General features: G+C 56.6%; 1 protein-coding gene across 1 annotated transcript in view; it reads left to right on the plus strand.

Annotated features, from left to right (window-relative positions):
* The first annotated feature begins 202 nt into the window (after positions 1 to 202).
* LOC111175834 (zinc finger protein GLIS1) overlaps positions 203 to 22,122 on the plus strand; it is a 28,632-nt gene continuing 6,712 nt past the window's right edge. Inside the window, exons 1-5 of the mRNA XM_089911541.1 lie at positions 203 to 271; positions 6,278 to 6,439; positions 11,273 to 11,383; positions 15,466 to 15,598; positions 20,432 to 20,648. Coding sequence (XP_089767667.1) covers positions 203 to 271; positions 6,278 to 6,439; positions 11,273 to 11,383; positions 15,466 to 15,598; positions 20,432 to 20,648 — 692 coding nt within the window. The remainder of the gene's footprint in view (positions 272 to 6,277; positions 6,440 to 11,272; positions 11,384 to 15,465; positions 15,599 to 20,431; positions 20,649 to 22,122) is intronic.

Below are 22,122 nucleotides of genomic sequence, written 5' to 3' on the forward strand. Positions count from 1 at the left end.
GGCCGCAGGATGCTGCATATACCCTGTGGTTCACAGAGAGCACCCACCCACCATGTGCCCGGGTGTGCCCAAGTGGATGCCCCCATTTACAGATAAGGCACCTGAGCTCTGACAAGTGAAATGAACTTGCCCAGGTCATCCAGTTCGGAAGAGTGGATTTGAACCCAGGCCAATTTGATGCTGAAACACAGTGGTGGGGGGCATGGGGGTGGAGGGGGCAGACATCACCAAGCTGTTACCAGGGCCAGGTCGCATCAGCCAGAATGCTGGGGTGAGGGTTTGTACTTGCCCAGGCACTGGGGAGCCATGCAGGGTGTGAACGGGGGTGGCGGGGAAAGGGGGCTCAGACACACCTATAGGCTTCCGTCTTTGTTCTAGATACTGGATATCATGTGGGAATGAATTGGGAGGGGAGGGTGGAGGCAGGATGGCTGGTACAGTCACCTGGGTGAGCCGTGCTGGGGTGTGGACCAGAGTAGTGGGCGGATGTAAAAGATGTTTAAGAGGTGGCATTTCCCTGGCTTAGCAGATGGCTGGATGCAGGGACCAGGGAGGAAGGAACAGGTTTCTGGCTCAAGCATCCAGGTGGAAGGTGGGAGGTCAGTGGCCGGGGAGTCCAACCAGCAGAAGTGGCACCACAGTTCCCCAAGTGAATAGCCCTGTGCTGCACCGTTGGCTGGGCCATGTGAATGGTTGCACAGGGCAGTTTCTGTGGACAGAGTGGAGACCATAGGCAGACTTGGAGGGGTGGTGTATACTCTGGAAACAGCAAGCATCTGCTGAGCCAGATGAAGGGGAGGAAGAGAAGGAGATCTAGAAGTAGAAATGGGAGTTTCTGGGGGTCCCTTCATTCAAACCCATGGGGTGGTGATTCATTCTGGAACAGGTGAGTTTGGGGATGTTTTGATCCCAAGGCTCCACACTTGGGGCACACGAGTGACTTTCAGAGCTGTAGGGTTTGTCTGACATTGCTACCTTGTGTTGGAGATGGATGGGTCACTTCTTTCTAGAAGAGGCGGCAGTTCTGACTGCAGCCGAGCCCAGGCTTGGTGCCCTCTGGCACGGTGGGGGCAATTACACCTCCTTGCCCCCTTGCAGTGGGAGCAGGGGTGTTCCAGGAGGTGTGCTCTGCAGGTTATACACCTGGACATGGACAACAGAGAGGAGGGGCCTGTCCAGGGCAAAATCTGCCCTAGAACCTCAGGAGACTGGAGTGTTGGGGGAGGAATGTCAGGAAGGCCCCACCCTAGCATGTACCCCGTGGGGTGCAGACCCTGCGGAAGCATCATTACACCCTTGGGTCACCATAGCATTGCCTTAAGGCCCATCCTCCACCCGCCTCAAGCAAACAGAGACCCAAAGCCCGGATGTGCCCGTTGACTCCATTTCTGTTACAATAAGACCCATGTTTCCATTCTGGCAGCGTCTGTACCCCATGACACAGCAGTGGTGGGGCACCTCTCTCTGCTGTCCCCCCAGACCCCACACAGTCAGTGCATGGGGCCCCTTCAAGCCATTCCCATCCCAAAAGGCAGCCTCACTCTCTTTGGAGGTGCCCAAAGGGTACTCCACGGGCTTGGCATGGAAGGAGTTTTAGGGCCACACCAATCAATGGCAAACACATCAACCAGGGCCTCCTGTTCTTTACTTCTGGGGTCAGTAAAACCTGCCCCACAGGGGTATCCTCCCTCAGGGCAAGACACCACCACCACCACGATAATAGTGACAACATTGACGTCCTGCGTGACATGCAGATATGCACATTGCCCCACTGCCGCAACTCTGTGAGCTGCTTCCTCGCATCTTCATTTTACGGAGAAAGAAACTGAGCCACAGAGACGGCACTGACTTGCCAAGATTACAGAGCCATCTGCTTTCCAAGTTTGAACCCTTCACCCCAGCCTCTGACACACCAGACCGTGGAGGGCATTGAACGCCAGGCTAAGGGGGTTGACCGGATGTCAGAAGGCACAACGAGCCCTGGAGGGTCCTGAGCAGGGGTGACCTGGTTAGATTTACAATTTAAAAATGGACTCATAAAGCATTAGAGCTGGAGGGGTCTTGGGGGCTGTCTGGTGAAGCTGCCGCTGTAACGCAGCAGAGAAGGACTCATGAGAAACTCAGGTGCCCCAGCTCTAGGATTCCAGACCAGGCCCTTCCACCACTGTGTGAGCCCTGTCAGGTCCTGGCTTCCCAGGGTACAGATGAGGGGCTTGGTGGGGGAGCACATCTGTCCAGGGCACCTGTTCCTTGGAGGTGGAGCCAGGACAGCACTGAGATAACTCCCCATCACAGGAGGCGCTGGGGCACCTGCCCCTCCAGACTGTTCCCCAGTCCCCAGCCTGCTCCAGGCCCCAGGAGCAGGCTGACACCCCTTTGATAGGCCTGAGCCCACGGGCTGGAGAGCCCAGGGTGTGTTGAGAAGGTTAGTCTGGATGTCAGGCTGGAGGAAGAAGATGGGGAGTGAGGTGAGGGGTTAAAGAGGGAGAAGTAGAAACAGGACTCTGGGGGTACTTGAGAGCCCACCATGCCCAGCGGGACATCACACACACACGCATACACACACACCCTTCCAACTCCGCAGAGGGCCAGCAGGCCCAGGAGTTGCCACCCCAGGCAGAATGCCACTCCACTACTTACCTGCTCTGTGATCCTAAATAGTAGCTACAATGACGGTATTGAGCAAGCACCTGGTACCAAGGGAAGCACTTACTGTGCAGTCCTCACAGCCACCCTCTGAGGTTGGTAGAACTCACCCAGTTTTACGATGAGGAAACAGGCTCAAAGAATTGAAGGGACTCATTTCGGATCACTCACGAGTGGAGCAGCCAAGACACAAACCCTGGTCGTCCCACACCAGGGTCCATGTCTGTAACTGTTGTGCTGATTCCCCCGAGCCTCAGCTCCTGTCAGTGGGAGAGATACTTGCCCCGAGGGCTGTGGAGAGGGTACTCGATCATGCTAGAGACATTACCAGGCCTAGCAGAGTGAGCGCACAGGTGCTGAACCCACGAGCATTCCCGTCCTCTTCTCTCTGCCTCTGTTAGCCCATCTCTGGGGTTGTTAAAGGGGAAGGATCGCGGGGACCTTGGCAAGCAGCTGCAGGCAGAGCCCATTTCCCCTCAAGGCCCTGGCATGCCTGGGATGCTGGCTCTGCTGCGGGCGTTGCTCTGCCAGGTGTACCTGTAACATCCTCATCCCAGACCTGTCCTGATGGGGCAGTTGCTACCCCACCTGCTGCTACCTCTGGTTCTACCTTGAGGGATGGGTCCCCCATCATGGTGCTCTGGCCAGCTGCTTGTTATACCCCAGCCTGGGACTCAGCTCTGTTAAGTTCCAGTGGGGTAGGGGTGGGCAGGACGAGCTGGGCCGATATACACAGGCATGGCATAGGCACAGCGCACATGCGCAGGTGTGGGGTACCTTGATGAACACGAGGGAGGCGTGTGCACCCCTAGGCTCCAGAACCCCTATTCTTTTTTTTTTAATATAAATTATTAATTTATTTATTTTTGGCTGCGTTGGGTCTTTGTTGCTGCGCACGGGCTTTTCTTTAGTTTTGGCGAGCGGGGGCGACTCTTCATTGCGGTGTGCGTGCTTCTTATCGCGGTGGCTTCTCGTTGTGAAGCATAGGCTCTAGGTGCGCAGGCTTCAGTAGTTGTGGCACACAGGCTCAGTAGTTGTGGTGCATGGGCTTAGTTGCTCCATGGCATGTGGGATCTTCCCAGACCAGGGATTGAACCCGTGTCCACTGCATTGGCAGGTGGATTCTTAACCACTGCGCCACCAGGGAAGTCCCCAGAACCCCTATTCTTAACCACCATTGGATCACATTTCTAACTCACCCTTTGCCCCATAAGTGAGCTGCTAGCTCTGCCCGCAAGGAACTCCCAAACCCTTAGCCTGGAGGCATGGAGAAAGGGCAAAGGATGTGCAGTGAAAACCTCAGGGTGTGACCAAGGAGGAGCAGGAGGTTGGGAGAGGCTTCTCCAAGGAGGTAGTGCTTGGGCACCATGAGTAGATGTCTGCCAAGTGAGTGAAGGAAGGAAAGACGTTCCATTCCAAGGGAACAGCTCCAGCAGGCCTGGGGGCATTCAAGTTCCCAACACGTTCGGGGTCTGATCACTCCCGTGTGGCTACAGCATAACATGTGGGGTGTATGCAGATGGGAGAGGCGTCCAGCCGTGCTGGAAGACCGCGAACACCAAGCTGCAGATCGTGAAAAGTGTCTGGATTGAATTGTCAGCGAACTGGAAGGGAAAGTGTCCCAGGAGGGGCACAGCCCGAACAAAGGCATGGGGGTGGGGGCAACGGTGCTGAGACGGACGGCTGGCCAGGTAGGCGCACAGACCGGGTGGGGAGATGATATACGGATCTCCAGAGTCGGATGGACCCTCCAAAGTCAGGAATGGCACGCGGCACCTGAGGGGTTATTGCCCCTCCGCCTCAGATGTCCACCCTCCCGGCTCGGGCCAGAGAGGAACAAAGGGACCGGCTGGGAGCCGAGGGGCAGCCTGCTCTTCAGCCGCTGCCCCACCTCACTGTGGGTGAACCTGGCACCGGCCTTGCAGGAGAGCAAGGGGGGGCGTGGCTTGTGGCCTGTTTATTCCCCAGACAGGATTTCCTTCTGGTTTTGATGCACGGAAGAGGCGTAACATCTGGAAATAGGAAGCAGAACAGCTTCTAAAACCCAGCTGCGGACAGCTTGCCTTGGACCAGCCCCAGCAGAGCACGGCCCACAGTTGTGGCCGGGTCTTCAAGGGAGAGGCTCCAGGAGAGCCCACCCCAGACCGTTGTCTCTGGGTCCTTGTTCTGACGTCTGCCCTGGCCTGAGGGATGGAACCAATGGCTCATGAGAGGAAACCCAGCCTCCTCTGATCTCTTCTTCCTCAAGGGTCACCTCTCCCTGCCCCACTGCCATGGGAAGGCAGCAGGCACAGAGTAGCCACCTGGGCTTTGGCCCCAGATGTGGCCTGCATCTTGTCCCAACACTGTGATCGCCCCTGGAAGCCTCTGTCTCTGAGGTGGGGACATTGAGGCCGCACACGTCCCGGTTGTCACGTGGTTAAACAGCCAGCGCCACAGCTGGATGGATGGAGCCGGTGTAGCTCCTCCTCCTGCCCACAGCGAGCGCCGTGGGAATGGCGGCCAGTCACACCAGGACTAGGGCGTGCTCGGCAGGCAGTGTTTGAAGGATTTTGAAGGCTGAAGGGGGTTGGATGCGCTGTTACGAGATAGGACATTCTTTGCTGAGTGCCTTTCTAGCACAAAGGCTTGAGATTGCCTGGAGGACCCCTGCTGTTTCAAGCCTCTGGTGGGGAGTCAAGAGGGGCTGGAACATGTGGCGGGCTGAGTGTTTGAATGCCAGGCCCGCAGGACTTCAGGCGGAAGCAACAGGGTCCCTTTCCTACACCAGAGGCTCCTGGGGTAGCTGTGTAGAGAGTAGGGAGGGAGGAGTTTGAAGTTAGAGGATTCTGGGGAGAGAGATGGGAGCTGGGCCGAGGCTGCTGGGATCAGCACTGTATTTGTTGCTCTCTGCTCATCTCCACCCTGACCAGGGGCATCACATGTCTGTGCTGTACCTACTGAATGCCCACTGCCTGGCATGGGGCCTAGTGCATACTTGATGGATGTTAAACAGATAAACAGCCAAATGATAAACCAGAGACACTGCGTTTACAAATGTGGTCATTGTTCTGACAGCAATCAGCATTGATGCTGTGTTCCAGGTGGGCAAAGCCCTTTGACAGTCAGCCTCCTACCCCTTGGGACCTTCATATCAGCCCTGAGTGGTGGCCACACAGTCTTAAGTTTGTAGGCAAGGAAATAAGGCACAGGGAGGTCAAGGGCAGTGCCCAAAGCCTCACTGGGACAGAGCCCGACTCATAGCCAGGCCTTGGATTCCAAATCCAGGGCTGTCTGCAATAGATGTATACCTACATCCTGTCCATTCAGGGCAGTGCTGCCATTAGAGCAGCACGTCATTTCCAGATGCCGATGGAGGGCAAACCTGTTGAGATCCAGAGCTGGAAAGACCACTTTTTTCTCAAGCCCTAGTGGCCATTTGTAAGTCAGGGGTGTATTTTTTTCTGGACCTACCAGGGCTTCCCAGATAGAGTTTGGGTCCTGAGCACTTCATGGGAAGCTGAACTGGGGCAGCTGGAGGCCTCGGGCAGGGTCAGGGGGTTGGGGGGGAGAGGATGCTGGGGCCCACTTCCAGGCTGGGCGGTGGGCCTTCCGGGGGCTGCAGAGCACCCCTCACCAGCCTTTCCTGCAGTTTGAGGGCTGCAGCAAGGCCTTCTCGAGGCTGGAAAACCTCAAGATCCACCTGCGGAGCCACACGGGCGAGAAGCCATACCTGTGCCAGCACCCGGGCTGTCAGAAGGCCTTCAGCAACTCCAGCGACCGCGCCAAGCACCAGCGCACCCACCTTGACACGGTAGGCCCAAGGGCAGAGGCCGAGGGTGGGGTTGGAGGACGCTCACTCTGCCCCCACTTGCCTAATGCAGGGCAGCAGGCGGCTCCAGGCAGAAACCCTGCCTGCATCCTTGAGCCCTGTTGACATTTTGAGCGGGACGATTCTTTGTGGGGAGAGGGAAGTACTGTCAGTATAGGATGTTTAGCAGTATCCCTGGCCTCTATCCATTAGACAGGAGCGATTTCCTACTTCCCAGTTATGACAACCAAAAATGTCCTTCAACGTTGCCAAAAATCCTGGGGAGGAGGAATTAAACTCTCCCCTAGTTGAGAACCACTGCTTTAGCCCAAGGGTACCGGCCCAGGCACTAGTGTGGGCCCCACTGAAAGGGTGAGCTCACATCCTGCATCCTATCCCCAGGCCTGTCAGTCACCCCCAGAGCAGGTCCTCCCTGCTCTTCCCACCCACTCCCTCCATGGAGACAGGCCAGAGGCTCTCCAGGGCCATTCTGTATCTCCCCGGCACGGTGGGTGAGGAGTTGAGGTGAGCAGGGCCTAAGACTCCAGGCCCCTGGAATAGTGGCCTGGGCCCCAGATGCTCTTGTGTCCACCTCCTTTCCCTTGTTTGTGCCAATGTGATAACCTGCAGCTCCATCATGGCATCGGTCCAAGCATTCTCTCCTGTGCATACAGACCTCAGCGGTTAGCAGAGCACTTCCTAGAACATCGTCTCCCACGATCGCACAATGACCCTGCCAGTCGGGGGGTCACTAGCCCATTTGACAGATGAGGGAAGCAGGGCTCTGGCCACTTCACTACTCAGCTGGAAGGTGGCAGAGCTGACTCAGCACTGGGCCTCACCCCAGTCTCATAGGGCCTATGTGATAGGATGTACCCAGCCTGGGAGGCCCCCAGCCCTCATGTGCAGCAGGAGACGGGTCCGTAGCCAGATTCCACGTCTGGGCCACTGGCCTGTGTCTCTGCATTTTGTGCAAATGTTTGGGGAACTCTGCTGGTCGGGGACTGGGAGACCTGAGTGGCCGTCCAGCCCAGCCCATCCAGTATACAGACATACAGGTGAAGAAACAGAGGCCCAGGAGGGCGACTGACCCCTCCAGGGTAAGTTGGAAGCCACATAACAATAGAGGTCAGAGCTAGAGGCCCTCTGGGGTTTTATAGCTGGGAAAACCAAGACCCAGAAAAGATGGGGGAAATGGGTAGCAGAAAATAGCAGGAAGTCAGGTTTTGGGGCCAGGCCCAGGCCCTGGGCAGAATGTTCTACACATCTCCCCTGTCCCCTAATATCACACACACTGTCCGTCAGTTTAATCCTAGTGACAAACCACAAGGTGTAGGGGCCTATCCCCATCTTGCAAACAAAGAAACTGAAAGTCAGAGATGAAGTCATTGTGACACAGCTGGTAAGTGGCGGAGCTGGGATGCCACCCAGTCTGCCTGACCCCAAGTCTGCTGCCCCTTGCTGGAAAAGGGGAGAAGAGCCGAGGGGAGAGGGTGGGAAGGGAGAGCCCTCCCGCCAACCTGAGCCTGACCGCTGTCCCCACCCCGCCCCTCTCAGGCTCACTGTCACGGGAGTTGGGGACATGAAGTGAAGAGGTATCTTCTTCCCAAATCCCTCTGCCTTTGTTACCTCCTCACATGCCCAGCCCTTGGGGCCCTTGGCACCTGTCCCAACCCTGAGAGGCATGGCTTGTGCCCCAGCACCCTGGTTACATCTCCCAGAGGCCACAAGGCAGCCTCAACAGCACCAGGCCTCTCTGTACCCCGCTCCCCCCGGGCGACGTCCCTCCAGCATCTCGGGGTCACCTACCCTGACTCATACCCTTCCTCCCTTCCCCTTACTGCACTTCCTGGACCCAGCCCCAAAGCAACATGCCTCTGGCCCCAACTTGGTGTGTGAACAGAGCTCCGAGGGCTGGGTCGGGTCAGGCCCAGAATGAGCCCGCAGGGTTGTCTCAGGCCTGCATCTCCTCAGAAGGTCCTGGTCAAGCCCGGGAGGTGCAACCACCAAGCGCAGCCCCCGCGTACTCCAGCCCCATGGAGACATGTAGGCGGACCCCCCCGTGGCTAGTTTGCTTTCCCAGCGCCCGAGGCTCAGGCCCACTGGGTCAACCCCATGCAGGCTGGGCCTTGTTTTCCAGAGAGGACCCAGTCGTGTCCCCAGCTCCCCTCTGGCACCAGAGAACATGGGATTCTCTCCGTGGGCAGGAAAGCAGTGGGACAGACTGGAGAGAACCGGCCTGGGTTCTAACCCTGGCCCTCCACCTGGTCCCAGAGGTCCCAGGACCACCACCCATCCTCTCTGGCCTCAGTTTCCTCAAACATCTACCTCACATGAGAGGGATAGGGGATCAACTGAGGTGACAAATGTGGAGCCCAGAAACAGGATCTGCACAGCAAACTTGAGTCCCTCCTTTTTTGACCTATGACTCACTGACTGAATGCTGACTACATCCTGCCATGTCCCAGGCACTCCATGTGGGGTTCATGTCCCGACTGCCACAGACCATCCTGCCCTGGCCTCCATTTCCTTATAGGGAAGAAGGGGGTGATAATCTCTCCTTTGCCCACTTCCCTGGACCCTTCAGGGCTGCAGAAGAGAGGGGGCACCCTAGCAGAGTGTCATGGGTGCTCCACTCACGGTGAGATCTTGGACAAAGCATCAGCCTCGATACCCTCATCGGCAAAGTGTGGATGCTTCTCACGGGGTGGGTGTGAGACTGAAAGGAGATCGTGGGTGGCCAGCCCCGAGCACAGGCCTGCACTGTGGGGACTCAGCAGGTGAGGAGCTGTCTTGAGCACAGATCAGGAGGGCTCTGTGAGGTGCTCCATGCTCACAGCACGGCCGTGAGAGTCCTGCTATTAATGAGGCTTTGGAGCTGGTGTGGTGACTCCAGGCCCGGGGCTTGGCTTCTGCTTGGGACAGCCACAGGGTTTCCTGAGGGCTCATGAGGGAGCTGGGCCAGAGGAATGTTCTACACACGTCAGGCTCTGGAAAAACAAACACAGAGATGGGCCTTGTGCCCTCTTTCCAGGCGAGGGTGCCTGCACACACGGAGCTCTGTTTGTTTGCTTTTTGACAAAAGCGTGTGGATTTGTATCAGCGTCCCCAGGGGACTGGGCCTGGGGCAGGGCAGGGTAGGGCCCATGAGAGAAAGTGTGTGTGTGTGTGCACATGCACGCACGCGTGCGTATGTTGGGGTAGGGAGCAGGCCTGTGTGAGAGGGACCCTGTAGCGTGTCGGTCTGTGTCTGTGTCTCTGTGTGGTTGTGTGGGGACAGGTCTGAGGCCTGCCTTCCACCCTCCCGCCCATACCTTCCTTTCAGCAAGGCAAGCCTCTCACTGCTCTGTCTCTCTCTTTTTGCTCTCCTCCGTTTCTTTAACCTGGCAACTCTCCGTGGCAGCACCAAGGTATGGCCGTCTCTTTCTGCTTCTTCCTCCCCATGAGGTCCAGCAGGGCTGACTCGCCTTGAGGTTCGGGGGGCAGTTCCAGTGGGCGTGTCTGACGGGGACATAGGCATCACCTCCAAACGTCCCCTCCCCATGACGTCCCCTGCAGTCGCTGGAGGCCAGAAGGCCCCGAGAAATTGGAGCCACTAGATGTGTTCAAAAAGGGCGCCTTAGGGACTTCAAGTAGCAGCTGGAGTCCGCAAGCAAGGTCTTGTGGAGGCCCCTACAGAGAGCTCAGAATTCAGTTAGAGCCACAGGGTCCCTGCCCTGGGTCAGACCCTGAGGCCTGAGATGAATCAGAAGGGAGCCTCCCCTGAGGAAAACTCACCACTGAACAGATCCAGCAGTGCAGGTGGACAGCACTGCCCGTGGAAGCTCGGGAGGTGGCAGTGGGAAGAAGACTCGAGGAAAGGTTGGAGAGGAGGTGACGAGGGCTGGGCGGTGGGTGTGCAGGGGCAGGGGGAGGGGTGAGGACTCAAACAGGGCCCAAGTCACAAAGGGCCTTCAGTGCCCGGACGTGGGCTGTATCCAAGGGCACCAGGGAGCCAAGGGGGGTTAGAAGGTGAGAGCATGGCCAGGCCTGTGAGAAAGGCCCTCTGGCTGTGAGTGTGAGGGGAGGTTGGAGGCACAGAGAGCAGGGTGGGGTCTGGACAGGAACCAGGGGAGGCGGTGGGCATGCATTCGTTCTAGAGGAGGGATGGGGCTCTGAGGGGAAGGGACGCAAAGGGCACAGATGGAGGCACAGCCTCCCAGGGCTGTGTCTGAGATCCAGTTCCCTCTGGTCTCCTGTGACTGTTGGGTCAAGGACCTGTGATTCTGGACCCACGGCAAGTTTTGGTCAGTTGCTCCCAGCCCGGGCCCTGCCACTGTGCAGGTTGGCTCCATGTTTGCGCCCGCCTTGCCCTGCGCTGTCGCCCTCTCCCCCTCTCCCTGCCCCCCTCCCCCTCCTCCAAGGCAACAACCTCACTTTACTCATTCTCCACTTGCTGCTTCTCTGCAGCCATGAGCCCCAAAGGGTATATTTTCTCCGAGCTAGTATTGGAGCTGAAAGAAAGAATCCTTAGGACTCAGTTGGCCCCATTATGCAGAGGAGAAAAGTGAGACTCAGAGAGGGGAGGCGACTTACCCGAGGTCCCAGCATGAGGGTAGAATGGAGACACAAACCCCCTTCTTCACTGCCAGGCCAGGCACCTTCCCCGCACCCATCGGCAGGCCTGGCTGAGTCAGACCCCTCCTGGCCCAGGACACAGAGGGAGGGACAGGGTGTGAGCCTGCAGCCGCCCCTTGCCCAGTCGTCCCCCCCCCCCCCACTGCAGGCCATGCAGCGGTACCTCGGGCCTGGCAGGTGGACCCTCACTCACCCCACCTCTGCCCTCTGATGTTACAGAAGCCATACGCCTGCCAGATCCCTGGCTGCTCCAAGCGCTACACAGACCCCAGCTCCCTCCGCAAGCACGTGAAGGCCCATTCAGCCAAAGAGCAGCAGGTGCGTAAGAAGGTAAGAGGGCTCCGTTCCAGGCCCGTCTCTGCAGATGCCCCCACCCGGCCTCCCGGCCGCCCGTCCAGCATCAAGGCAGGTACAAGCCACACTGCTTGCGTGCATTCAACCTTCCACATCCAAGGGTGCCTCTGTCCCTTGCCCTCCATCTGCCTCCCACCAGCCCAAGTGTCCAGACAGTCCCCGACTTACGACGGTTTGACTTATGATGGTTCAACAATTGTTCAACTTTACGATGGTACGATGGTATTTTTACAAATTCAGTAAAAGCATACTTCGAATTTTGAATTTTGATCATTTTCCAGGCCTGCGATGTGCAGTAGATCCTCTCTTGTGATGCTGGGCAGCGGCAGTGGCCACAGCTCCCAGTCAGCTGCACAGCCACAAGAGTGAACAGCTGATATGCTAACAGCCATTCTGTTCCCAGGCCTCCGTTCTGTTTTTCACTTCCAGGACAGTATCCAATATGTTATATGAGCTATTCAACACTTTATTATAAGATAGGCTTTGTGTTCGTGTAATTGTTCTGAGCACATTTAAGGTAGGTGAGGCTAAGCTATGGTGTTTGGTAGGTTAGGTGTATTAAATGCATTTTTGACTTTTGATATTTTCAACTTACAATGGGTTATTGGGGACGTGATCCCATTATAAGCTGAGGAAGATCTGTACTTCCTCACCCTCGGCCAGTGGACATTTATCCACCCACAGACTGTCCACCAGCTCCTCTCTCATCCATCTGCCCACTGGCCATGGCTTGTTTATAAATATTTGATGTTAAGCGTCAAGGATGGAAAAGTACAAAACCATGGTCCCCACCTTCAATGGAGACCTGGCAGTGAGAGACAGACATAAAGAGATATGACAAAGACTGCAGTAAACGTGTGCAGAGAAGAGTCAGGGCACAGAGAAGGGGCTCTAGCCCGTCAGGGTGGGAATGGGAGGGTCGTGGAAGAAGTGACATGGGGCCGGGGGTGGGGGCAGTGGTGTGCGCTCTGGCCAGCCTGCGGGCGCACCGCTACTAGCCTCATGGCCTCGGGCATGTGTCTTAGCGCATTTGTTCCTCATGTCCTCAGCTGTCAGATGGGGCAGAGAGGACTTGCTTTAAAGGGTTGTCATGAGGATTAAATGAGTAAATCTATGTCAAGGGTTTTGAACAACACTTGGCCAAAGTAAAAGTTCAGAACAGAAGTCGTTGGGTGTTGTCATTAAGTCTTGAAGAAGCAGTAAGCGTTGGGCCGGTGAAGACGGTGCGCAAGAGAGGAACTGAAGCTTAAATCACTATGCGAGGACCAGTGGGCCCCCTACCTGTCTCGGAGCTGAGCAGCAAGCCACACAAAGGGGAGGTGGAGTGACAGGGCGACAGGACAGCCCAAAGCCCTGCAGAGGAGTCTGGGCTGTCCTGAGGACAGGGGGTGCCATCGAGGGGTTATAAGCAAAAAAGGGACATGTCACCCTGAAAGATGGCTCTGGGGCCTAGTGGAGAATGAATGGGTCGAGGTGGTTGGAGGGACATTCAAGGCAGGGAGGCCACTGCTGGGGAGCAGGGGAGACAGTGGGGGCTGACCTGGGGCAAGGTGGGAGGGGATTGGGTTTGGCGACTGCTGGGCTGGGCAGTGGGGGGACTGGCAGAAGGAGCATCAGTGTCAGACGTTTGGGGGCAGGATGGACGGACGGATGGTGGTCCCCTTCACCGGGAAAGAGAATCTAAGAAAGAAGCAGGTTTGCAGAAGAAAGCAGCAGGTTCTGTTTTGGACAGGCAGTGTGTGAGCCGCTGGGTTTAACCCACATCTCCTGGGGACCACCGGGGCCACGGGTGCTTGAGTGCCAGGGAGGGTGTGGGGGGAAGAGAAACACCAGGGGCCAATCTGGGGACATGAGCATGACAGAGGAGGACAGAGGGGGGAAGAGCCCATTGATTTGTTCGGCGAGATTTATGGAGCACCTCCTGTCCTCCAGGCACTGTTCTCAGAACTGTGGATACGGCGTGAATAAAGCAGAGAAAGGCCTAGAGGCTGGAGAAATAGACTGTTGTAGTCTGTGGGATGGGTGTATACAGAGATGAGGTGCTAGAAGCAAGCAGGCCTCAGTGGCAAAGACAATGAGGAGGGGACAGACAGGCTTGGGAGCCCCTGGAAGCAGTAGAGCAAAGAAGGGACATGTTCACAGCATGGGCCACGAGCTCACCATGAACACACGTTCACCCTGAGAAAGGAGAGACGAGCCTGGTGCTTCACAGACTGTATCTCATCTAGTCCTCACTATAAGCCTCAGTATAACTAGGAAGTGGGCAATTTTCCCCCCATTTTACAGATGTGGAAACTGAGGCTCAGAGAGGTAACAAATCTCCCCAGAGTTGTTCAGTGTGGGAGTGACAGTGCCAGACCCATCTGCTTCCAGGGCCAAGCTCTCTCCAGTGCTCTCAGCTTGAAGGGCTTGGTCAGGGACAGGGAATGGCCCAGGCTCCACGCCAGGGGGGCTTCTGTCCCAAGCGGACTGGTGCCCAAGGGCCAGAATCCTGCCCTGGTTTTCCCAGGCCCTGTGCTTGGCTTGCATTGAGCCCCAGGGACCTGGGGCCGCAGATCTGCAAACTTCCCAACAATAAGCGTCCATTAAAAGCCATCGGGGATGATGTATCTTTCTGGGTAAAGCGACCCTTGTATTATGACAGCTCTTTGGCAGCCCTGCTGCGTTTCAGAGAGAATTAGAAATGCTTTTCTTCCTTAATTCTCCTCTCCCGCTGCTCCTAATCCGATCGACATTGCGGTCTGTAAGAACATGCCTTGGCCCTCTTTTGCCAGAAACTTAACTTACATGGAAAACAGCTGCTGGGTCAGGGAGCCGAGAGCCCATCGGGAGGCTGGGCATGCCTTCCCCAAGCCTGGGTGCTGGCCTAGCTGGCCTGAGCGGGTAGAAAAACCCTCAGGGCTGACTCCCAGCTGCTGTGTGACATGCGACAAGGCTCTTGCCTTCTCTGAGTCGGTTTTGTCCCAGATAAAATGAGGGTTTGGACAAGTCAATCTTCAGGACTCTGATGGTGGTCAGCTTTGGGATTTCCCTGGGAGAAGGGACCCTCCCATCCTGGTGCATGCCACCACCACCCCATTGTCCGAGGGCCCCAACCAGCCCCTCCCTGTGCCCATCTGGCCCCATCTGGAGACGTGAAGATGGTCTGAGGTGTCGAGCTCAAGTCTGTCTTTAGGGACAGCTGAGGGCGGTTGGCCAAAGACTTGCCCACCCAAGCATACTCTTAGCCAACACCCTCAAGGCCAGGTATCGACCCAGCGAGCCCACTGTCATGTGAGCCTGGGGGACTCCGCCAGTGGAGCCAGCCAGCCCTTGACACAGCACCTTCAACAAGCGTTCATGCCCATCCTCTCCTCACTTCTCACAGCAGCCTGGCCTGAGGGGTATTGTTGCTTATTACGGGCAGGGGAGGGGAGAGCCAGAGAGGAGACACTTAACTGCACGTGCCCCCTGTATCTCACTCCATGGCATCAGTCACCCCGGCAGCAGCCCCGAAAATGGGCCTCACAGAGCTCCAGCTACCTGGAAGGGCCCAGCTGCTGCACTTTGATGCCTTCTCGGCGTCTGTGCCGAGGCCACCCCTCCTGCGGGCACTCCCAGCCAGAGACCGAGCCCGGCAGGCCCTGCGGGGATGTGAGACCAGACCCCTTCCTGGGAGACTTGGACCCCCCTGACTCCCAGCAGACTTTGGTTCCCTGAGGACTCCCTGGTACCTAGGCTCCCAGTCGAGGAAGCTTCCTCTCCCTCCCTCCTTCCCTTGGTCTGACGGCTCTCCCAGCCTGCCCAGCTCTCCCTGTTTTCTCTCACACAGGCACTCTCCCTATTAAAACCCTTGCATGTTCAATCTTCCCTTAGCACCTGCTTCTCAGCCCTGAGCTAACACAACCTTAGCTGTGTACATAATTAGCTCCATTTGACAGTTGAGGAAACTGAGGTACAGTGAGAGAGGGGTCGTGCCCTGGGACCACTGTCCTTCCTGCCCTTTTCCCTAAAGCAAGGGTTGCCCGTGGGCAGGTGGTCTTGCGCTAACACTCTCTCTCTCTCTGCTCACTCCCCAGCTGCACATGTGCCCTGATGCTGAGGCCGATGTCCTGACCGAGTGTCTGGCCCTACAGCAGCTCCACGCATCCACACAGCTGGCTGCCAGCAATGGGAAGGGTGGCCGCACCCTGAGCCAGGAGCTGCTCCCAGGTACGCAAACAGGGAGGCAGGGCTAGGCGCACAGCCTGGAGGGGCCCCTTCCTGTACCCAGCCCTCCAGGAGGATGGCCAGGCTCTCTGGGCAGCGGGGACCATGTGGGCATGACCTGCTGGAGGGCACCCACTCCTTGGGCCTTACTGACTCTGCAGCTTATCTGACCAGGTGTATGTTCCTTCACACTCCTCTGTGGCTCCCCACTGCCCTTGGGATGAAGCCCAGGCTCCTCCCAGCTGGGCCTCCCAGGCTTCATGGGGCCTAGGCACTCCTGGCGGCCTCCTGCCTCAACCGTGGCATGTTGGATGCAGTTCCCGAACACCCCATGCTCCCTCTTGCCTCTAAACCACTGTACACACCGTGCCAGCCTCCACTCCCCTCCCCTTCACGAGGGCAGCTCCTGCACTTCCTTCAGGACCTGCCTCAGGGCTCAGGCCTGGACCCCAACTTAAAGTCCCATGTACTCCCCACCACAACTCCTTGCTTCAGAGGAGAAAACCGAGGCTCTGAGAGGGTGGGCAGCTTGGCCATAATCAGTTCCAGCTCATCATAAGATAGGGCCCGCCAAACCCCTGGAACCCGGCAGCCTATCCATCCGGACACTCAGAGCCTCTCTGGTCCAGCCGAGGCAGGCTGTGTGTCCCTCCCAGCTGCCGCGGGCCATGGAGCAGGTCTCAGGCCCTGGCAGGGATTCCTAGATGCTTGGGAATCCAGCCCAGAAAAGGGCAGTGTGGCCTGTGGATTCCAGCTGATAATACTTGTGCTCTACCCGCTCCCCAACCCCCGAAGAAACCACAGTATCAGAGCAGAAAGCTTTTCCCACCCTTCGGGATTTCTTGAATTACCCCAACCATTTTAAACATTTTTTATTTTCTAGTTTTTTAAAATTCTCCCCCCACAGCCTTAGAGTTGCAGCAAATTTAAAACTGTGTCAAAGCACTTTACCAAACAACCTCAGGAAGAGAAGGTGTTTCCCCTTTCTCTAGGTAGCCCTTCACAGGGTCTGTGCTCATACAGGTCCACAAAGGTGAGGACACCCCAGGAGGATGGGTCCATGGAGGAGGGACCACACCCACCTCCCTCCAGCTAGGGGGCCCATCTGCCATGGCTGCTTCCCTAGGGATGACCTAGTCTAAGGATAAAGGTTTGCATCTCAAGTGCCAGCTGCCTGTGGCTGGAGCTGTGTGTTGAGAAGGATTCTGAGGCTCAGCAGGAAAGAGGGCTGGGACTGATTAATAATGGCTACTCTGGGGTCGAGGTCCTGCAGCTGCATCATTTTTACCCTGGGAAGACTCAGGTCTGGGCAGGAAAAGGACTGACCCAAGGTCATCCAGAAAAGTCAGCAGATCCAGTCTGTAAGCCTGTTCTCCCAGATGCTATCCCAGGGCTTGTCCCAGGGACAGCAGTCGGAACCAGCAACAACCATCTCTTGAGCACCTGCTTGGGCCGGTCACTTTACAAACATCATCTCATCCAGTCGCCAGTGAGCCCATGCTGCAGATGAGAAGTGAAGTCACTGAGGCAGCATCGTGGACGGGACGGGCACTGGGGTAATACCAAGCCTGCCCAGGGCTGCTCCGACAATGCGTGAGGGGTGTCTCCCCTGCCCTGAGCCTCAGTTCCCCGCCCCGTCCCACACCTGCTGTGGCAACAAATGGGACTGTGGATGTGATTCCTTATATGAACCCATGTGACTGAGAATTTTATCATTATTTTTGTGTCTCGTGGTGAAGGAGAAGAGTAACTATTTACTCATCCATCTCCTAATAATGCAACAGCCAACATTTATCGAATGTGTGTTGCCAGGAGCCGTTCTAGAGCCTATACGTATTTGTGTTAACTAACATAGTCCTCACGCCAGCCTCAGAAAGTACACGCGCGTATGCTTTTTCTTTTCCAGATGAGGAAACTGAGGCCTTGAGAGCTTAAGTAACTTTCCGCTGAGGTTCCACAACCAGTAAATGGCAGAGGCCAATTTCAACCCAGGCCATCTGGCTGCAGCCTGTGCCCTTAACCAAACCGTCTGCTGCCTCCCTGCTGCCAGTGCTACACCTCGCCATACTGAGCACCTACTGTGTGCCAGGCTCTGTTCTAGTCCCTGTCCTTGAGCTGCTTCCAGCACAGTGGGGAGAAAAGGACCAGCCTGGGTCCCCCTGGGATTCGGCCGTCAGGTTCTTCTGCAGACCCTACAGCAGATAGATGCCTGAGGCACGGTTGGGAACAGATGTTGGGGCCAGAGGTTAAGTGCTCACGGCTGGTGATTGATGACACTGCTTTACAGGCTGAAGTGGTATGTTCTGGGGAGAGAACGGGCGGGCCCCACGTCCACATACTCAGCCGCCTACCGTGTGTTCATCCTCAGGGGGCTGTACAGAGAGGGACCTGGCCCAGGCAGGGCAAAGGCAGGGGGAGCGGCACAGATTCGATGAGTGTGGACAGAAGAGTCCAGAACAGAGGGGTGAGGTTAGGGAAAGACTGGTGAGGGCGGCCTCAAATCTTCATTTGTCTGACTCTAGGAAGCTCCCTCTAGCTTGTCTCTCACCAGGGAGGACCAGCTCTCTTTACAGGAAACCCCTGGCAGGCCTCCCTCAGCTGACCCTGGTAACGTGATGGGCAGTAGGACATGAGAAGCATGAGGTCAGCACGGCTGAGGGAGAGGGAACAGGATTTATCAGGATTCTAGGCCTTCCCAGCTGTCAGACTCCCAAATGGGTTCAAGAAGGCGGGTGCGGAGGTGCCGTAGAGAGCGGTGAGCGGAGCAGGCCGTGAGCAGTGCTGAGCCAGGCCCCATCCACAGAAACCCGCTCCTGTGCCTTCCTGACCAAGCTGGGAGGGATGTATGGCTGAAGGAGACGGCCGATGGATGTTGCCCATGGGAACAGAGGTCCCCGAGACGGAGCGGGAGGGACTGGGGCTGAGAGGCAGAGGCTCCCGAGAGCCCATTCAGAGCCTGGGTCTCACAGCCGGCCCACAGTGAAGCCTGGACCAGAGCCCCCTAGCCAGACATCCAGGCTGCAGCCTGAGCTGGAGCCCCAGGCCATTTCCTGGGCCTGGCTCTAAATGGACTTTCTCTTGGTATCACTTGGGAGGCCTGATTAGCTGCCCATTGCATGACTTGGGACAAATCACTGAAGTTCTTAAGACTGAGTTTCTTCATCTTAAAATGAGATCATATTATCTGCCCGATTGACAGTTGCTGAGATGCTTAAACTTGATACTGTGGAAAAAGAGCTTGACGTATAGTATATTCTTAATTAACTGTTGTTTATAATAGATTAGAATTTCACCTAATGTAACCCTTCCATAGGACGTCTGTTGCTCTAACTCCTGGCCAGGGGTTGCAAACTGTTTGGTCTACAACCTGTGTGGTGCCACAGTCCCCTACCGTAAACCCTGCCAGTTCATTTACTTTGCTCCCTGCCATGCCACCTAAGGCATTGAGCTTGCAATCCCTGCCATAGTCCTGCTCAGTTCCTGGTAGTAGTTCCCTGACTTGCAGGCCTGGGATGGACTAGCCTTAGAACCACCTAAGAAGGTAAAAGTTCCTCCTTTACTGCATCCATGAAAAGAGTGTGGTGTGTTCTCAGATGGTCCTCATGAGGTGCTAAGAACATTGGGTCTGGATCCACGATGACCAGAGTGATATTCGAAATGTAACAGCTGACAGAGTGGACACTGCATCAGTGCAGCTCGGGGCACAGCCCCCAGGTCCACAGAGTCCTCCCAGGGCATCAACTTGATGAACTGATTTCTGGGAAAATGATGTCAATTTCTATTAATATTCAAATAAACATGGCCAGATTAAAGAAGGGGTGCAAAATTGGCCTCATTGTTTTTTTCAGATGAAATAGGGAATGTCAAAACTTGCAGCCTTTGCTGTGACCTTCTCAGGCTCTAGTCCCAGAGTTGGGGTTCATTCTCCCCTCTAATTGGGGTTCCTTGGTGAAGGCATTTGGGAAGCAGTGGCCTCAGTAACTATTCTCAGACCCTCAGTTGGGACCCTGGACTGACTAGGGTCCCCCATTTGATTCATTAGCCCACCTGTCTTCTTAATAAGGGTAAGACCCTTGAGAGTAAAAGGTGATAAAAGGTGGTACCACCCTGCAGGTGTCTTCTAGAGGTTTAGAATCTGAGACTAGATCATGGCTGACACCTCTCCTCGGTCAGGACCCTTGTGCAGTGTACAGCCTACACAGCCATCTGTGGTATCCCTTCTCCCAAGTCTCCCAGGCCAGCCTGCCATCCAGCTAGCATAGTCATCCTCTCTCTAGAACCCCTCACAGCAGACATCCCGGCGCTGCTTGCACATCTCTGGGATTGGGTAGTTAATTTTCTCCAAAGGCAGCCTGTGACCCTACAGCAGCTCTGCCTATTAGAAGGAACGGCCAAGCCTGGAGCTAGAGTCTGCTTCTCTCAAACTTCTCTTCATTCCAGGGTCTCTGTCTACGGGGGCTACACAGAGCAAGCCCCTTCTTTCCCAGAACAGCCCCAGAGGTTTGAGGCAGCCTGCTCCATTCAACACCCCTCTGCCCCAGTAAGCACACATGTGCACACACACAGCCCGACCACCCCTGCCTCTGACAGCCCCTGTCAGTCCACCTCTGCTCTCAGCACAGACCTCAGCCCCGCACACAGCCCTTCAGCTACAGCATGAACAGAGCAGAGTGGGGCCATCATCTCCCCCGTTTGGGCCCCTAACCTTCTATGAATACAGCTTCGCTGGTTTCTCTTCTTGTCTTTCTCTCTCCGCAGGCACACAGCCTCTGGGGCATCCACAGCCATCTCTAGGGAGTGGCCGAAGCCCAGTGATATTTGTTTGCTTCCCTGCAGGCGTGTATCCTGGCTCCATCACCCCCCATAATGGGCTCGCATCAAGCATCCTGCCCCCTATGCACGATGTCCCTTCCAGGCACCACCCACTGGACGCCACCACCAGTTCCCACCACCATCTGTCCCCTCTGCCCACGGCTGAGAGCACCAGGGATGGGTATGTACAGAAAGCCAGTCCTCCTCCAGGACAGCAGGTGGGCACCTGCACGGGCAGCAGGTGAGGGCAGGCGTCCCGCACACTCAGTGGTTGTTACTAATAATGAAAACAGCCAGCATTTACGCAGCACCTACAGGCACTGCGCTCTGTACCAAATACTCGCCGTGCACGATTTCCTCAGTGCCTCACAGTAACCCTACCAGGTGGATGATAGCAGTACGGGGCTTCTCGGTGCCTCACCTCGTGCCCCTTCCACTCCCTGGGGGGGCGGCCCTGGGAAGATGCTGCATCCCCACCCGACCCTGCATTCTGGCCTTCCACAGCCAGGCCTCCTTGGGAGCCTCACCCTGACTTCTCTTTGGCTTGCACCGTGTATTTGGTGAGCAGACTGCCCACTGCCCACTCCAGAGTGGCCCGCCTGGTCTCGTCCCCACTTCTGGCCGATGCAGCTGTGACTGTTGGCCGGCCCGCCAGGGCTGTCCAGAAGCCCTTTCTGCAGGATCACTGCAGGGAGGGGGCCTCTTTCTGCATTCAGGGTGGTTCCCACTGTGGCCATTTAATTGGCTGGAAACGAGGAATGTGCTAATTGCTGGCCCCTAATGCTTCAGAAATCTGTTTTCCTTGCAAGTGGGCAGAGGGAAGCCTCACAGCCCTACCGCCTGCCCTCCCTGCCACTTTTGCTTGATCAAAACTTGTCCCCCAAGTTTGACTTGATCAAACTCATCCCCCAAGGCCTTGTCCCATCACCTTCCTCCTCCCCTGCCCCTCCTTCTCAAGGCTGCAGCCGTGGCCTGCCTGTGCGTGGGGCCACCAGCCTGAGTACATTACCAAATTCGCTGTCCAGGGCTCCTCTTGCTACTCCCTCATCCGTTCATTCAGTGTCCAGTTATTGAGCCCCTGATGAGGGCAGGGCCCTGGGCCTGGTGCTGGGGCCACTGATGCCCCCAGCCAGCCCTGGTGAAGCTCCCTGTGATAGACCTACAGGGATTGAGGACACAGGGCAAGTGCCCTCAGGGAAGAAAGCAGAAGGGGCTGTGGAAGCCCAGAGAAGAACCCAGTGTGGTGGGGGAGGATGTCAGGGAAGGCTTCCTGGAGGTGGTGTTAAGCCGGGCCTCCAAGGTTAAGTAGGAGCTGGCCGAATGGAGAGATTGGGAGGAAGGAGCAGCCAGAGCGTGGGCAGGTGTGGCGAGAGCTTGGTGTGTTCTGAGAAGCCTGAACCTTCGTGTGGGGTGATAGGCTCAGGAGAGCGGTCACCAGGGCCAGATCATGGGGCCTGTAACAGGACTCTGTCTGAAGGGTGTTGAGCAGTGAGCAGGTCAGGTTTGGGGATGAGAAGACACAGCCTGCAGTGTGGGGCTGGACTGCATCGTCCAAGGTGGGTGGATGGCAGCCTGAGCCAGCACCTGTGGGAGAGAGGAGGAACGCTCAGAAGACATGAGTGCCATGGAATGAGCAGGACTTGAGGACACTCTGGCTGGGTGGGGAGAGGAGGGCTGGTCAGAGATGAACCCCTGGGTGAGCAGGGTAGACTGGC

This window comes from Delphinapterus leucas, chromosome 1 (genome assembly GCF_059928025.1).
Source record: "Delphinapterus leucas isolate spDelLeu-1000000601 "Yukka" chromosome 1, BTC_Dleu_Yukka2, whole genome shotgun sequence".
Classification (NCBI taxonomy): Eukaryota; Metazoa; Chordata; class Mammalia; order Artiodactyla; family Monodontidae; genus Delphinapterus; species Delphinapterus leucas.